General features: G+C 39.8%; 3 protein-coding genes across 3 annotated transcripts in view; 2 read left to right on the top strand and 1 right to left on the bottom strand.

The window, feature by feature from the left end:
* Positions 1–2,963: 2,963 nt before the first annotated feature.
* LOC147150451 (uncharacterized) overlaps positions 2,964–13,412 on the bottom strand; it is a 28,924-nt gene continuing 18,475 nt past the window's right edge. The window contains exons 12-14 of the mRNA XM_086026092.1: positions 13,148–13,240; positions 12,532–12,637; positions 2,964–3,197 (exon numbers count right to left, since the gene is read on the bottom strand). Of these exons, the coding sequence (XP_085882218.1) occupies positions 3,193–3,197; positions 12,532–12,637; positions 13,148–13,240 (204 nt within the window). The 3' untranslated portion in view covers positions 2,964–3,192. The remainder of the gene's footprint in view (positions 3,198–12,531; positions 12,638–13,147; positions 13,241–13,412) is intronic.
* On the top strand, positions 4,953–7,513 carry LOC147150453 (uncharacterized). The gene is made up of 4 exons (XM_086025430.1): positions 4,953–5,082; positions 6,523–6,731; positions 6,798–7,088; positions 7,508–7,513. Exons 1-4 carry the CDS (start codon positions 4,953–4,955, stop codon positions 7,511–7,513), a joined length of 636 nt encoding a protein of 211 aa, XP_085881556.1.
* On the top strand, positions 8,757–10,106 carry LOC147150452 (uncharacterized). Its single transcript, XM_086025429.1, has one exon. The coding sequence runs from the start codon at positions 8,757–8,759 to the stop codon at positions 10,104–10,106; it is 1,350 nt and encodes a 449-aa protein (XP_085881555.1).

Raw genomic sequence — 13,412 nt, 5'->3', positions numbered from 1 at the left:
TTTGGAGAGTTTGTTTTACAATTTAGAGGTTAAAAACTTTGATTCAAACACACACACACAGGACACAGTCTTGTTCTTATCTGCATGTTTATTTTCTAATCTACATGAGTATTTAACAAAATAATACAATAAAATAAAAATAAACGATCTTTGCAGGAGGTGATGGACATTTCCTAGCCAGACAAACATGCGACTAGTAAGGTTAACCTAACTACTTCAACTATAAACCATTTAAAGCACCAACTGATTCAATCTGGTCAATTCTGCATATGTTAAATTCATAGTTTGTCGAGGTGGGCCTACATTATATCATCAGCCTCTTAAAATAATGACTTGAGTGATATTTTGACAAAATGTATTTATTTTTTTGCTGTCCCGACAAGCTAAGTGGTTTTCGATCATTCATAAACACAAGTTTAGAACTACAACTCTTCCTAAAGCAGGTGGCACAGACAAATTAGGAGTGAACGCTTTGGTCTGAGAGGTGACCAAGAACCCGATGGTAACTCCAGCGATCATCTCTGCGGCACTTTGTACCCTACTTGGAGTTTGCCAAAAGTCGCCTAAAGTTCTCTATTCTTTAACTCCTAAGTCTGAATACCATCACTTGACCAATACGAGCCCGATAGTGAGGCATGGTGGCGTTTTATTGTGGGGTATTTCTCAGCGGCAGCTGTTAGACGTCATACTGAAGAAAAGGTCCACTTTCCAAAAGCACAAGCGACTTAAGCACGCGACTTAGATAACAAATGAATGGCTTCGTTCAAGTGTGCGAATGTCCTTGAGTGGCCCGGCCAGAGCACAGACATGAATCAGATGCAGTTAGATTTGAAACCTGAACCTCAGAACTGTGAGGCAGAAGTGCTAACCTTTAGGACAATGTGCTACCCGTGACTTAGGCTTTTGTTAAATGGTGCCAGGCTATACACACTCCTAAAATGGGCACACACTGTCCAATTTTAGAAGTGTTGTTTTAAATCTATAACTCGCGGCACACTCAACTGTGAGGATATGCCTCCTTCCTCCAGGTGAGGTGGCTATCGGCTGCCTGTAGGGGCTGCACCTTGATCATGTCAGACAGCCTGGGAAAAAAAAAAAACCATGTTTGTCTGCAACATGCATTGGAGGCAAGTGTTTTATTTTTGGAGTACCCACCGCACTGTGACTCTCTCCTTAAGGCTCCAGTTCACGAGAGGATGAGACGGGGCCTAGTGGCACTCTGAGCCGGATTAACAAGCAGAGAGCAGTTTGTCCCAACATCCTCTCACCAAAGGTAAACCGGTCAAACTGTTGCTTGATTGACAAGCTGGTGATATTTCGATGTATCCTTCTCTGGCCTGGCGCCAGATGCTTTCCTCCATACTTGCTAGCAGCATGTGGGTAATTGGAAATCTTAAATGCATGATACATATAATACAGGAGGGGCAACCAAAAAAAGATTGTACTGTGTGTCTGCACAGTGTTGGGCTTGAAAGTCAGTGAGCGGGAGCGCTTACCAAAACATGTGCAACAGTACATGTGACATCTTTTTACTTTTTGCTGGTATTGAGCATTACTTGAGTGTCTCTACCGCACCTGCCTAGTTGAGCTGTTATTGCATCTCCAGAATTAAGGGCAAAACAAAGGAAGTATGACAGTACGTCCCTCAGATTTACAATATATGAACAAGATATGATAAAAGGGCTCGGTCTCCATTTGGTTTAATCGCGTTATTCAAAGACACATTTGTTGAGGTCATGGCACAGTTTTATCAGAGATGATCTTACACTTTCCACCTTTGAGCTGCTTCGACGTAAGCCAAGACACCCAAGCACAGAGCCCTAAAAAGGGACTTCTCATGTGTCCGCTTGCTTCCTTGCCATTGGAGTCGCTTTGACAACCCAAATTTATACTTACTGTTGACCGGCTGAATGGTGTTCATTTTTAAAGTTCAATATGGACACGCGACACCCCTGTTTTTAACTGTTGAGCATTTGTCACGAAAAAACACATTTTACGGTTTGCGCATTCATTCAAAATCTGTGAATGTGACTCCAATAAACTTTCAGTGACACAAGTCCAAGCTTATAGAAGCTCTGAGAGGATTTTGTGCCTCGTATTGATTACCAACAGACTGATGTTGTTTCTGTGAGTGTAAGACATCATGCAGCAGGTGCTCACTGTCAGAATGTTTGCTCTTATTTCCCTCAGACTAAATTTAGACTAGAGACCCTTTCTAGTGGCAACCAAATACACTATTCGTACTGAAAGGAGGCAATTTCACTCGTCTAGCCACCGTAGTACATGGAGGAAAAAAAAAAAATATATATATATATATATATATATACATACGCCATCATTATAATACCAGGTGTTATTGCATGCTGTGTTTACTGCCATTGAATGAATTTTTTTTTTTTTTTATTAGTAAAATAAAGGTCCGCTTTTCTTCATCTAATATAGTAGATTCCTAAGTACTCCCTCATTGGCCAAAAGTCTGTGCCCCTCCTTCATGCGAGCACCTCTTTAGCCTCTTCTGCATGTGTCAGTTACTTTTATATCATGCCAAGGTCATTCTCGAATTTGACCGCCTCCTTGGAGGACTATTTCCATAAGAAGCTTGTCATCGCTTCAATGCATCCTTGCCATAAGCAACAGCTTTACGTTCCTTTCTATTTCTAATAGTATTGCCTTTGGTAGAAAGGCATCATCTTCAGGACCCAATTAAGACTTTCAAAATGTTCAAATGAGTCAGTGATGAGAGCTCATATTCTAATTTCAGCTACAGATTTAGCTCAGAGACATGAAGCCATCTTATACAGTGTCAGAGCAGGCAAGAAGAATTCAGAGTAGAACACGATGGACATGAACACGACTTATGCAAACTGGAGAACGACTTACGCATTAAAATACACAGATACAAATCAGAGAAATCACATGAGATTAAGAAAAAATATATAATCATTTTATTGAATTCCAAAGTAAAGTACTGTAGTACTGATGAATATCTGTCTAATAAACAGAGAAGTGATTGTGTTTGCAATTTTTTGCACATAAGATAAATAGGCGTGGCAGAGAATCTTCAGAACAGTTGAGTAAATTGGTATCATAAATGTTAAAATATAAAGACAACTGAAATCACAATGGCGACAGTTTTAGCAGTAAAGCATTTATTTTGAAATCCCAAATGGCATGTTCCACTTCTGTTTTTCTTCAGGCTGAAAAAAAGAAGAAAATATCACACTTATCAAGGTGAAACGATTATTAACATGGCTCTAGAAGTCAAGGGGAATATATATATATATATATATATATATATATATATATATATATATATATATATATATATATATATATATATATATATATATATATAATGAAGTAATTACTGAAAAACGTTTTGATCAAAGAGATATATTATTATTTGTGTTTTTGAGTTCAAATATATTTTGATTTTAAAAAGATGTGGAACAGTAACAGACTGATAGTAACAGATGTCAGTGTACTGACATTTTGAGTACCAACCACTAACTCTTTTAACTGTTCCTAGTTGAAAGTCCTAAATCATTATCAGGGCCCTTTTTTCCCTTCATTGTTCAGAAAACAAATGTCGCTGACATGAGGATATAAGTTGTTGCTTTGAGACAAGCTCTTGCTCGTGCTGTCTTGTGCCACCCTCTCACGTGCATAGATGTAAACAAAACAAAATAGAAGCATAGATTTAAGATAAGAGTCAGAGCAGAAATGAACTGATTATTATTCTTGGTTTGTGTGCGAGTGGGGTGGCATTACTAAACTGGGACAAGGAGGATTTTTTTTTCCGGAACCAATGAGCATGTTTAATACAACACAATACAATAGTTAAATTGGTCAGCCAAGACCCATTTCGGACCCTACTGTCAGTACAAATCTGCTCTTATCACACCTCAGACAAAAGGTTAATCTTATAGGACGATCTTATAAGACATAAAATAGTCAGCCGTTTGACATCTTTAGTTGGGAAGGGGGAAAATCGGGACAAAAACAGCCCGATTGTCTTTATGTGTACCCATCTTGAAATTCCCTGTCTTAGTGAGACAAAGATGAAATTCTTTGGCTTGAATGCAAGACATCATATTTGGAGGAAAGCAGGCTCATAGCATGGCCAATAGCATTCCTACCGTGTGCCATGGTGGTTTCAGCATAATACTGTGGAGATTTTAAGTGGCATCAGGATGAATGAAACAAAGTACAGAGACACCCTGGATGAAAACCTACTGCAGATCAGTCGTGACCTCTGACAAAGGTGAAGGTCCGTCAACAGGACAACAACCCCGAGTACACAGCCAAAATACACGAAAGGAGTGGCTTCATGACAACTCTGTGAATGTCCTTGTGCGGCCAAGCAAGAGCCTAAACTTGAATCTGATCAAACATCTCTGGGGAGTGTTCTCCATCCAACCTGATGGATCATGAGAATACGAAGCTGTCTCTACTTGTCCATCACAGCACAGTACACTTTGTACAGTAAGCTGTACAATATGTGCCAAGCTTGTGGCATCAGATACAGAAATACTTGAGGCTGTTATTGCTTACAAAATAATATCAATGAAAGCCAGTGAATACTTGTGTACATGTGATTTTCATCCATCCATCCATTATCCGGGCATGCTGGAGCCTATCCCAGCTGCTGCAGGAAGGCGGGGCACACCCCGAAATTGGTTGCCAGAAAATTGCAGGGCACACTGAGACACACAAACATTTACACTCACAATCACACCTATTTAGGACAATTTAGAGTGCTCAATGAACCTACCATGCATGTTTTTGGAATGTGGGAGGAAACACAACATTTAATTAATTACATCTTTCAATTTCTGTCCTCCAGGGGAAAAAGAACAGATTTTTCTGCTCTGAATCTTTTTGTCAGGTTAACATTTTGTATGCAAAACAATGCCAATTGGTTGATATGTCTATCTTTTACAGAACTTGATATGCTGATGGAAGTAAGCAGCGGGTTTGAGTCTGGTCTTTCCCAGCAATATCCACCACCCTTACTGCCCAAACCTGCCAAAGACAATGTGAGACTTCAGAAACTAAAGAAGAAGAGAGTCAAGAAAAAGGGTAGTCTCTCTCAGACACCAATCCCATTTCGTTCCTGCTTGTCACCTGTCAATGAAGCCAGCACAGATCTCGAGCACAGTGACCTGTCTAGCCCACCAAAGACACCAGATTCAGTCTGCACTGTGGAATCCTTGTGGTCCACTTTCCCACTGGACCCCTTTGATCAATCTGCATCTGCATTTCCTCTCATTAAAAGCAGCTCCTACAAGCAAATTGATGGCGTTCTGCCACAGACCTACAAAAGACAGATCAAGACTTCTGAGCAGGTGGCACCACTCTACGAATGTTCCACATTCTTATTTGATGAGTTGACTCCTGGCATGATGCCTCCTATAAATTCAACACCCGTATCAAGAATGAAGGAGGTTCCACCATCCTCCCTTCAAGCTGCTTTCAATTCAGTGTCGCCAAATTCCCTTAAGTCAGTCACAACAGCCCATCCTGTCACTGTGTCGGAGTCCAATCCTAAAATATCAACTCATAACCTGACACGATCCTCAGCCATCCTCAACTATGGCCCAGACCCAACACCTTCTCAAGTTGCAGATCTGCCTAATGTTCCTCCTGTGCTGTTATCAGTTTCAAACACACAAAAAGATAATTGTACTCCCAACCACGTGGAAACAGACACTATTTCAAAAGAGCGTACTCTCCTCCATACACCAACGTCTTGGGTCCCAAGACCTATCAGTGATGGTAACTTGGTAAGGAAGTTATCCCAAGAGACTAGGTGTGATGGCCGTAAAAATTCACGGTACACATCAAAAGCAACATTCAATGAGATCTCTGAGTCTCCTTCCAATCTAGACCTTACTGCCGTAAAGCCAACATACAAAGAAGAATCATTAGCGGTTAGATACACGCGGAAAAAAGCTACAGAGGAAATAAAAGATCTGAAAGCAACTGTGCCCACAATTTTATCTGGAAAACCCGAGACTACATCTTGCACACAGTCAAGAGTATCCACTCACTCTTGTGAAATATCCAAAACGGATCCTCTATTATCTGTAACAAGTACAGCTTTGAAATCCTGTCAAAATGGATCTGCTCCTTCAATTTCCATTGAGCCTCTTAGTAGTAACATGTGTGCTACTAAAAAAGAAGTACAGCAGATTGTTAATGACAATTATAACAAAAGGCAAAACACCAATTACCAAGGGAGTGGTATTCGAAATACCTGTAGGAGTACTCTGAATTTAAGCCTTCCCACTGACACTCTCGTTCCCAAAGAGATTTGGACATCAAATGTTACTACGCCTGACTGTGCCCATAGAGAATCCATCCCAAACCTGAAAACAGACCAAATATCAGGAAGAGAAGCTGCATATTTGCCCAAGGTCCCATCATTTTTCTGCACTGCACCAACGACTCAGACAGCATTGATTGATCCACAAGAATCCACAAGCTTGAACCACCTGTCGCACACCTATCATCGTCCAGTTGCCGAGGTGCGCAAATCTTTGTCATCAGTACTGGAGAATCAAATATCATTAGCCACCTCCAAATCAAAAGCACAATCAACATATTATGGACTTACGCCTCATCAGTATGCTGCTCATGGTGGGATTCAGACTCTAACATCATACCAAAGCCTTGTATCCCGCAGAATTGAGCTGACCTCTTTCACCGAAACACATTCAGAGGATTATGTTGGTGTCTCGAAATTTGATTCAACAAAACAACTTGATGGCCATCAAAAGCAACCATCGTTGGAGAGTACAAATACTGTGCATCCACTTTCAACGCCAAAGGATTCAAAATACCAAACAGAGCGGATTGTCAAAAATAACAAAGATGTATTTGAGAAAAGTCGTGAAGTCAGAACTCAGCATGTGGAAATACCTTCATCTGAAACATCTAGTTTGGAAAAAATGAGACCTGAGCTTCCCCTTGGCTTGGTACGGAAACATATGTGTCAGTCCACAGGTGATGTATCTACACGAAAGGCCTCATACTCTGAGGTTCCAATGCCAATTCCTAAAGCAGGTGAGGTACACACTCAGACTGTCAAAATGTTTCCTATAGAGACAGCTGTAAATGTGACCCCATGCCCAAACAATAGCAGTAGTTTCTTTGATGCAATGGCGCAAGATTCAACGACAGAAACACAGTGTATTCTAAAAGTGATAGATGTTGTGAAATGTGCAAAGAATGACAAAACGTGCATTTATAAATCAGACAATGTTTTTGAAGAACCCAATGTCACAAATTCAAAGCAAAAGCTTGGCAGAAGTATAAGTGGAGTTGGCTCAATATCAGCCAATAATAGAAATCATTTACAAAATACCAAGCCTTTTATCAAAATGGATAACAAAGCTTTACAAAGCCAAAGAGAGCAGTTTAAACAAAACATGAAAGAAAGCAATGAGTTTATTCTACACACTAACATTAACATTGATGATATTTTGCCCTCTGCCGTGACCAGTACTAACGATATTCAGCAAAAAGCAAACAGAGGCTGCCAATTTCAAACTGAAATTAAAAACACAACTTTCACTACGACAGAATCAATGCTTCAACATGAGCCTGCAGCAGCTTCTGCATATTGTGCACACAATCACAGACCCACTGAGACGGTAGGCCACAAAATGTGTTCCCTAGGAGACACTTTTAGTTTGAAAACATGCACTAGCCCTGTAAATACTTTGTCAACCAATAACCCTATGCTAGATACCAAGCTCCCTGACATACCAATGATTACAACCAAATCCCCTTACATATTCCCTTTGGCGAGAGACCACCAACCAAATATAGAAACCGTCATGCTACACAACACAAGTGACAATGGCCTTCCAGACACCAGATTGCAAAGTAAAGTGAGCCATGAAGAAAATTGCAACGTTATCGCCAGCAAGGCCTCAACAGACAGACCACAAGAAGCTCTAACAATTCCAAATGATGTTGCTAAAACTACTATAGACCCGAGCAAAACAAATATGAAAGCCCCGGCACGCAATTCTGATGTGGCTTCTGCGCCGACCAATGGCATTGGTTTTGTAGCCGGAAAATTACCAGGAGACTCTCTACCTACCATACCAGGAATGGCAGGAAATGAAAAAGCAAAATTTACTGATACCAAAAACACCTCTAATCTTTCAAGTGGAAAAACACTGCAGAACATGCTTGACAGCATCAGTAAACAATACAACACACAATTTGTACGATCACATGCTTTCAGCAACAACATTGTTACCCCTCTGGAATTAGGTGATCTTAACAACCTAAAAGATAGAGGCCTTCTGCGTACACCTAAATCAAACAAATCCAACATTCGTGGGAATATTCTCGCCGCTGAAGTTATTTTAGCAGACCCACTGGTAAGTGGTAAACCATTATGTAATACACCCCACATCAAAAGTAATGTGCCCTCAAGCCCTGCAATGACTCAAAAAAGTCCTCAGCTAATAAAACCAGTAACTACAACAAAGGTTCATAAAATAGCTGAAAACATTGAAAATGGAACTGTTTTCACACCATCTGTAATTCAAAATCCTGTGAAAACAATGAGTAACAATGCCGAACAGAGTCAGAGTCAAGGTCAAAAAAAAGTGAAGTTATCAGGCATTCAGACGAAAGAGGAAAAACATATTGAAAAACAACAAGAAGCAAGTGTAGCTGTTGAAAGTGACATGCATAATGTAAACATGAAAAACATTTCACGTAGTGATGCAAATATGCAAACTGCTAAAATCACTCGATGTGTTCCTACCCCGCTGAGCCCCACAACGCAAACGAAATCTTTGGTTGTCCCAAGAGCCTCCTTGTTACAAGAATCAAGATTGTGTAATACACCGACACAAGCATTTCATTCCATTTTACGCCAGTCCTGTTATACTCCTGTGACCAACACCCCATCGCCAGTACCTGTTCAAAATGAGAACATGTCTTTAAACACATTTTCTACCACTGTTCAGGTCTCTGTTAGACCAGATTCCCTATTCAAAAACATTGAAACAAAGTCAGAGTCAAACATGGAAACCAAAAGCAGCCCCCCTCTCCATCATTTGACTGGCAATCCAAACAAACATCCAACTAAGCAGATTGAAATAGGCCCTTTGTCTACCACTGTAGAAAGAAGCCCTTTTGTCGTAAACTACCGCAATCCAGGCAAGACAAACCTTTCTGCCAGTAAGGACAAGCATTTGACAGAGCAGCCAGTTGAGAACATTCCCCCTGCAAAGCCAGCAACAGATATCATGAAATCATCCATAATTAAATCCGCTGTGATTGATTCTCCCACTCCTGCCTCTTTGCCTCAGGCCTCAGTGTCAGTCTCAACTCCATCCCCAAACAAAGGAATGTCAGTGCCATCTCAGCAAATCACTGGACTCAAAGACGAGGATGTTTTGAAGATGGGGGATACATCAGGAACGGCGGAAAGACCAGCAATCGAATCCTCCATGAAGTCAGCGATATCAACTGCATCTTTAATTGCTGAGAAAAATACAGTCAGACCAGGAACATCTCCTGTGCCTACCGAGCCAAAGGCAGCTGAGAAGCCAAAAGGCCTGAAGGCTAAACTCAGTGGATGGACCCGGCTCAAGAAACATATGGTGGTTGAACCAGAGGAACCTGCCTTTCCACAGACACTGACCCAATCTCAGGAGGTGTCCAGTGACACCAAAAGCACAGACGGTGATAGTAAAGAGATGTTGTCAGCAGACCAATGTGATCATCAAGACTTGGTCAAGGAGAGTCCAAGGGCGCTGAAGATGTGGGATGCCCTCCTCTTTCAGATGTTCTCGACCAAAGCTCGAATCATGCACCAGATCAACGCCGCCAAAAGAGATTGCGAAAAGGAAAAGGCCTCCAAAGACAGCCAGGCAGAGGTTCCTTCCTTTGTCAATCGCTTACCAGTTTTGCTCTACAGTCCTCGATTTGATGCGAGGAAATTAAAAGAGGCAGCGGAGAAGCCGTTGACAAAAATAGCAGCGGTGTTTGAAAGGGGACTACTGAAGCGAAAATCTCAGCAGGATGATCGCAAGGACTTCAATAGAATGGCCAAAGGATTTGGACCAACTTGAACAAAATGTATGTAGCTTGGACAGATGTGTCTGGGGTTGGTTGATTAGTCTCTTGAATCATTCAAGACGACAAGGATTTTCTTTTTATCTCGTGTATTGATTTTCTTTTATCTCGTGCGAGCATTGATCGAAATATACACCTTGTGTGTTCAGTTATTAATTGTTTTAATGTAACACTGATTAAACATTTCTTCTTAGTTCTGATCACTCATGCATTTACCCAGTAATGGACAAATTTTTATGGTCTTAACAGTGTAAATGGTTGGGGTGGAGGGCCGTGGTAATGTATCGCGTGCTAAAGCTGTATTAAAGGGGCAGCTTGGCACTTTTCATTTGCAAATTAAAAAAAATGTCAAATCATATAGAAAACAAAACAGGAACCCTTTTAATTTGATGATGAATTTATAGCCAAGGTTGATTAGTTGTACAGTAGCAAGTAGGACTAGATCGTTTACAATGCTGCATCTTTGTAGTTAAGGGTGTTAACTGCTGAAGTCTAAACCACTGTATTAAATTTGGATTTACATTCCTAGATCAATTAAGATGATGCATTTTGAAATGATTAATGGACAGAATGATTCTGTAAGTTAGGCTTGGAGGGCAGCGTGTATGTCAGTCGGTTTTTGGCCAATCAACCAAGTCAGGAAACCAAAGTGTAGATATTGTATAAAATAAGAAGTGCAATCTGAATGGAACTGTGAATCACATGAGAGCATGACCTGTTTTTTGTTGTTGTTTTTTTTTAGGGTTACAGCCGTAACAATACAAACAGCAATAATACTGAGCTGAGGTTGGAATTTGGAAGTTAATAATAATGATGCAATGCTGGTTGCATCTTCTGTTTGCAAACTAATAATGAAAAGAAGTGAAGAGAATGCATTATTTGGTAGTGACACACATCACAGCTTAGAGGTCATTTCTGCTGTGCTATTGTAAGATTATGCGCAGACTGGTTGTAAAGGTTTTGACTATGAATGTCCCTCATACTGTCTTATAATGAAAATGATCTTAATCATGTCTGTGATGTTTTTTGCTCGCGATAACATTAATCATCAAACAGGCCACGGCTCACTTTTCCTGCACGTCCATACACGGAACTGGTCTGTTACCAAATGACTGTAGTGTCGAATCTGCACCAACAGAGGGTGCTAACTCTTAGTGAAACAGCTGTGGAATCCTGATTGCAAGTTAACTGTATGCAAACATTACCACGCCAAGGCTTCTTTATCCCAATAAGCTATCCAGAACCTACTTTATTACGCTGATGTTTTAATATGTTCACTGTGTGATCCCAACAAAGTATGCATACATTTGAATTTACATTTGAAGATTTTTTTACTGCTTGCATTTTCCAAAATCACAATTTAGTTTGTCATTACAATTCAGTAAAATATCAACTGCAAGGTGATACATGGCTTCGAATAAGTTGTGTCTGAAAGATAAAGCCAGTAAATGTGATTTTGTTCTTTTTGTCTGCCACCTCTACGAAAAATTAAAGCTTGAGTTGGTTCAATATTATGCTTGTTGAACACAAACACATTAAGTTACTCTAACATTACCCTAACATACATACACCATATAAAACTTTTATCTACACAGCCATAATCAAACAACATGTAATTTTGTGAAACAGTCGGACAAAAAAAAGAACAACTTTTTTCATCTGGTCGAAATTAATTCGAATGAATTCTAATGGCAATTGTAATATGCCCTTCCACTTTGACGAATGATGCATACTGTGCCAAACTGAAAGAGCCTGCAAGTGTGAAACTTAGCTGGTCAATTACAGCATCCCAAAAATAAATGAAAAATGACAACCAAGACTTGCATAGCAGAGAGGGCAGTTGACCCCAAGGCAAGCTGAGGCCAACAAAGTGCTGTCATAGCTTGTGTTGGTAAAGCAAGTTACGACAAAGGACAGTGGTAGGGGTTGCATTAACGTGACTCAGCCACCGAAAAAAAGCTACTTGAAGATTCACGACAACAAATTTCCCGTCTTTTTCTGTTTTCTGTGTTACACTTTTAAAGCTGTACCTCAACTTCTTCAACTTCCTATGAACTGAGTTTATTTCAAGTTGCTGACTTGATGACTTTTAGGATGTACCTTTGATAATACTGTGGTCCATTGTAATGGTACACTTGACGACTCACTTAACACCACAGGGAGGTGTCAAAGGCAAAACCATTCACTTTGGAATTAAAAATTCAATCCCATGCTGGACCTCAACCCTAGAATACTAACGTTAAAATGAGTAACACCATCAGTAACGTTGGGTATACCAAATATAATATCCCGGATAAAATACAGTTTTCGTCAATTTTTGTAAAACTACAACATTGTATGTCAAATTGGAAGTTGTCTTCTTTAATTTTGCAATATACATTATATTTTAAAAAATTGAGAGTTGCTGAACATCAAGCTTACCTGTCCAGTTTGCATCATCATCATTATGGCCGTCCTCATCAGAAACCTTCTCATACTTGCCATGAGCCATCACAACAAATTTATACTTTTTACCAGCCGAGCAGTCCTGAGTTCATTTCAAGTTCACAAAAAAAGAAAAGAAAAACATTGATTAGACTTTAATTGATGTTGCAATTTTTGATACTTTGTACATCATTCATGTTCATGTCACTTCTAATGTCGTACAATGCAGTTTGCATCGTATTTGCTAAAATCCATGCACAGCCAAACCACGTTGGTAGTGACATAAAATATTTTATGTCACGTTGGTAGTGACATAAAATATTTTATGTCACTACCAACGTGGTAGATAATTATCTAATACAATAATAAATGATAACTATCGATATTTGACATTGGCATGAATTCCATTTGTATATGGTACTTTCTTTTGCATCACTTTAAGAAGATTTACTGGCCTAGGAAGTTGAAATTTGGCAGTGTGTTTGTGCAGCAGTTACTGGATACATAGTTTGATGTAATTATGTAGATTTGTATGCTGCTCCTCAATAAAGAAGAAACGAAATGAAGTAAATGTACCACATTACAGCATTACATCAACACTAAAAGCACCTACTTTGCTATCCCTCCCAGTAGAAGCGAGAGAAACTATATCACTGAAGCTCTCCCACACATTCTTCTTGTTTAAAACCACACCAGGTTGTATTTCCTGAAAATAAAAAGACGTGAAACAAATAACAAAAAACAAATCATTGTTGGACTGGAGTCTATCTGACGGCTCAATTGTCTGAAACAGACACGTACAGTTCTTCCGTTGATGTATGATGAGATGAGAGTGGGTAGTTATATTTATCAAAGCACAGCAGAAGAAAAAGTGGAAT

This window comes from Filicampus tigris, chromosome 3, assembly GCF_054856515.1.
Source record: "Filicampus tigris isolate MCC_2025a chromosome 3, RoL_Ftig_1.0, whole genome shotgun sequence".
Lineage (NCBI taxonomy): Eukaryota > Metazoa > Chordata > Actinopteri > Syngnathiformes > Syngnathidae > Filicampus > Filicampus tigris.
The sequence above is the reverse complement of the archived record's forward strand: the minus strand, read 5'-3'. Positions and strand labels throughout refer to the sequence as shown.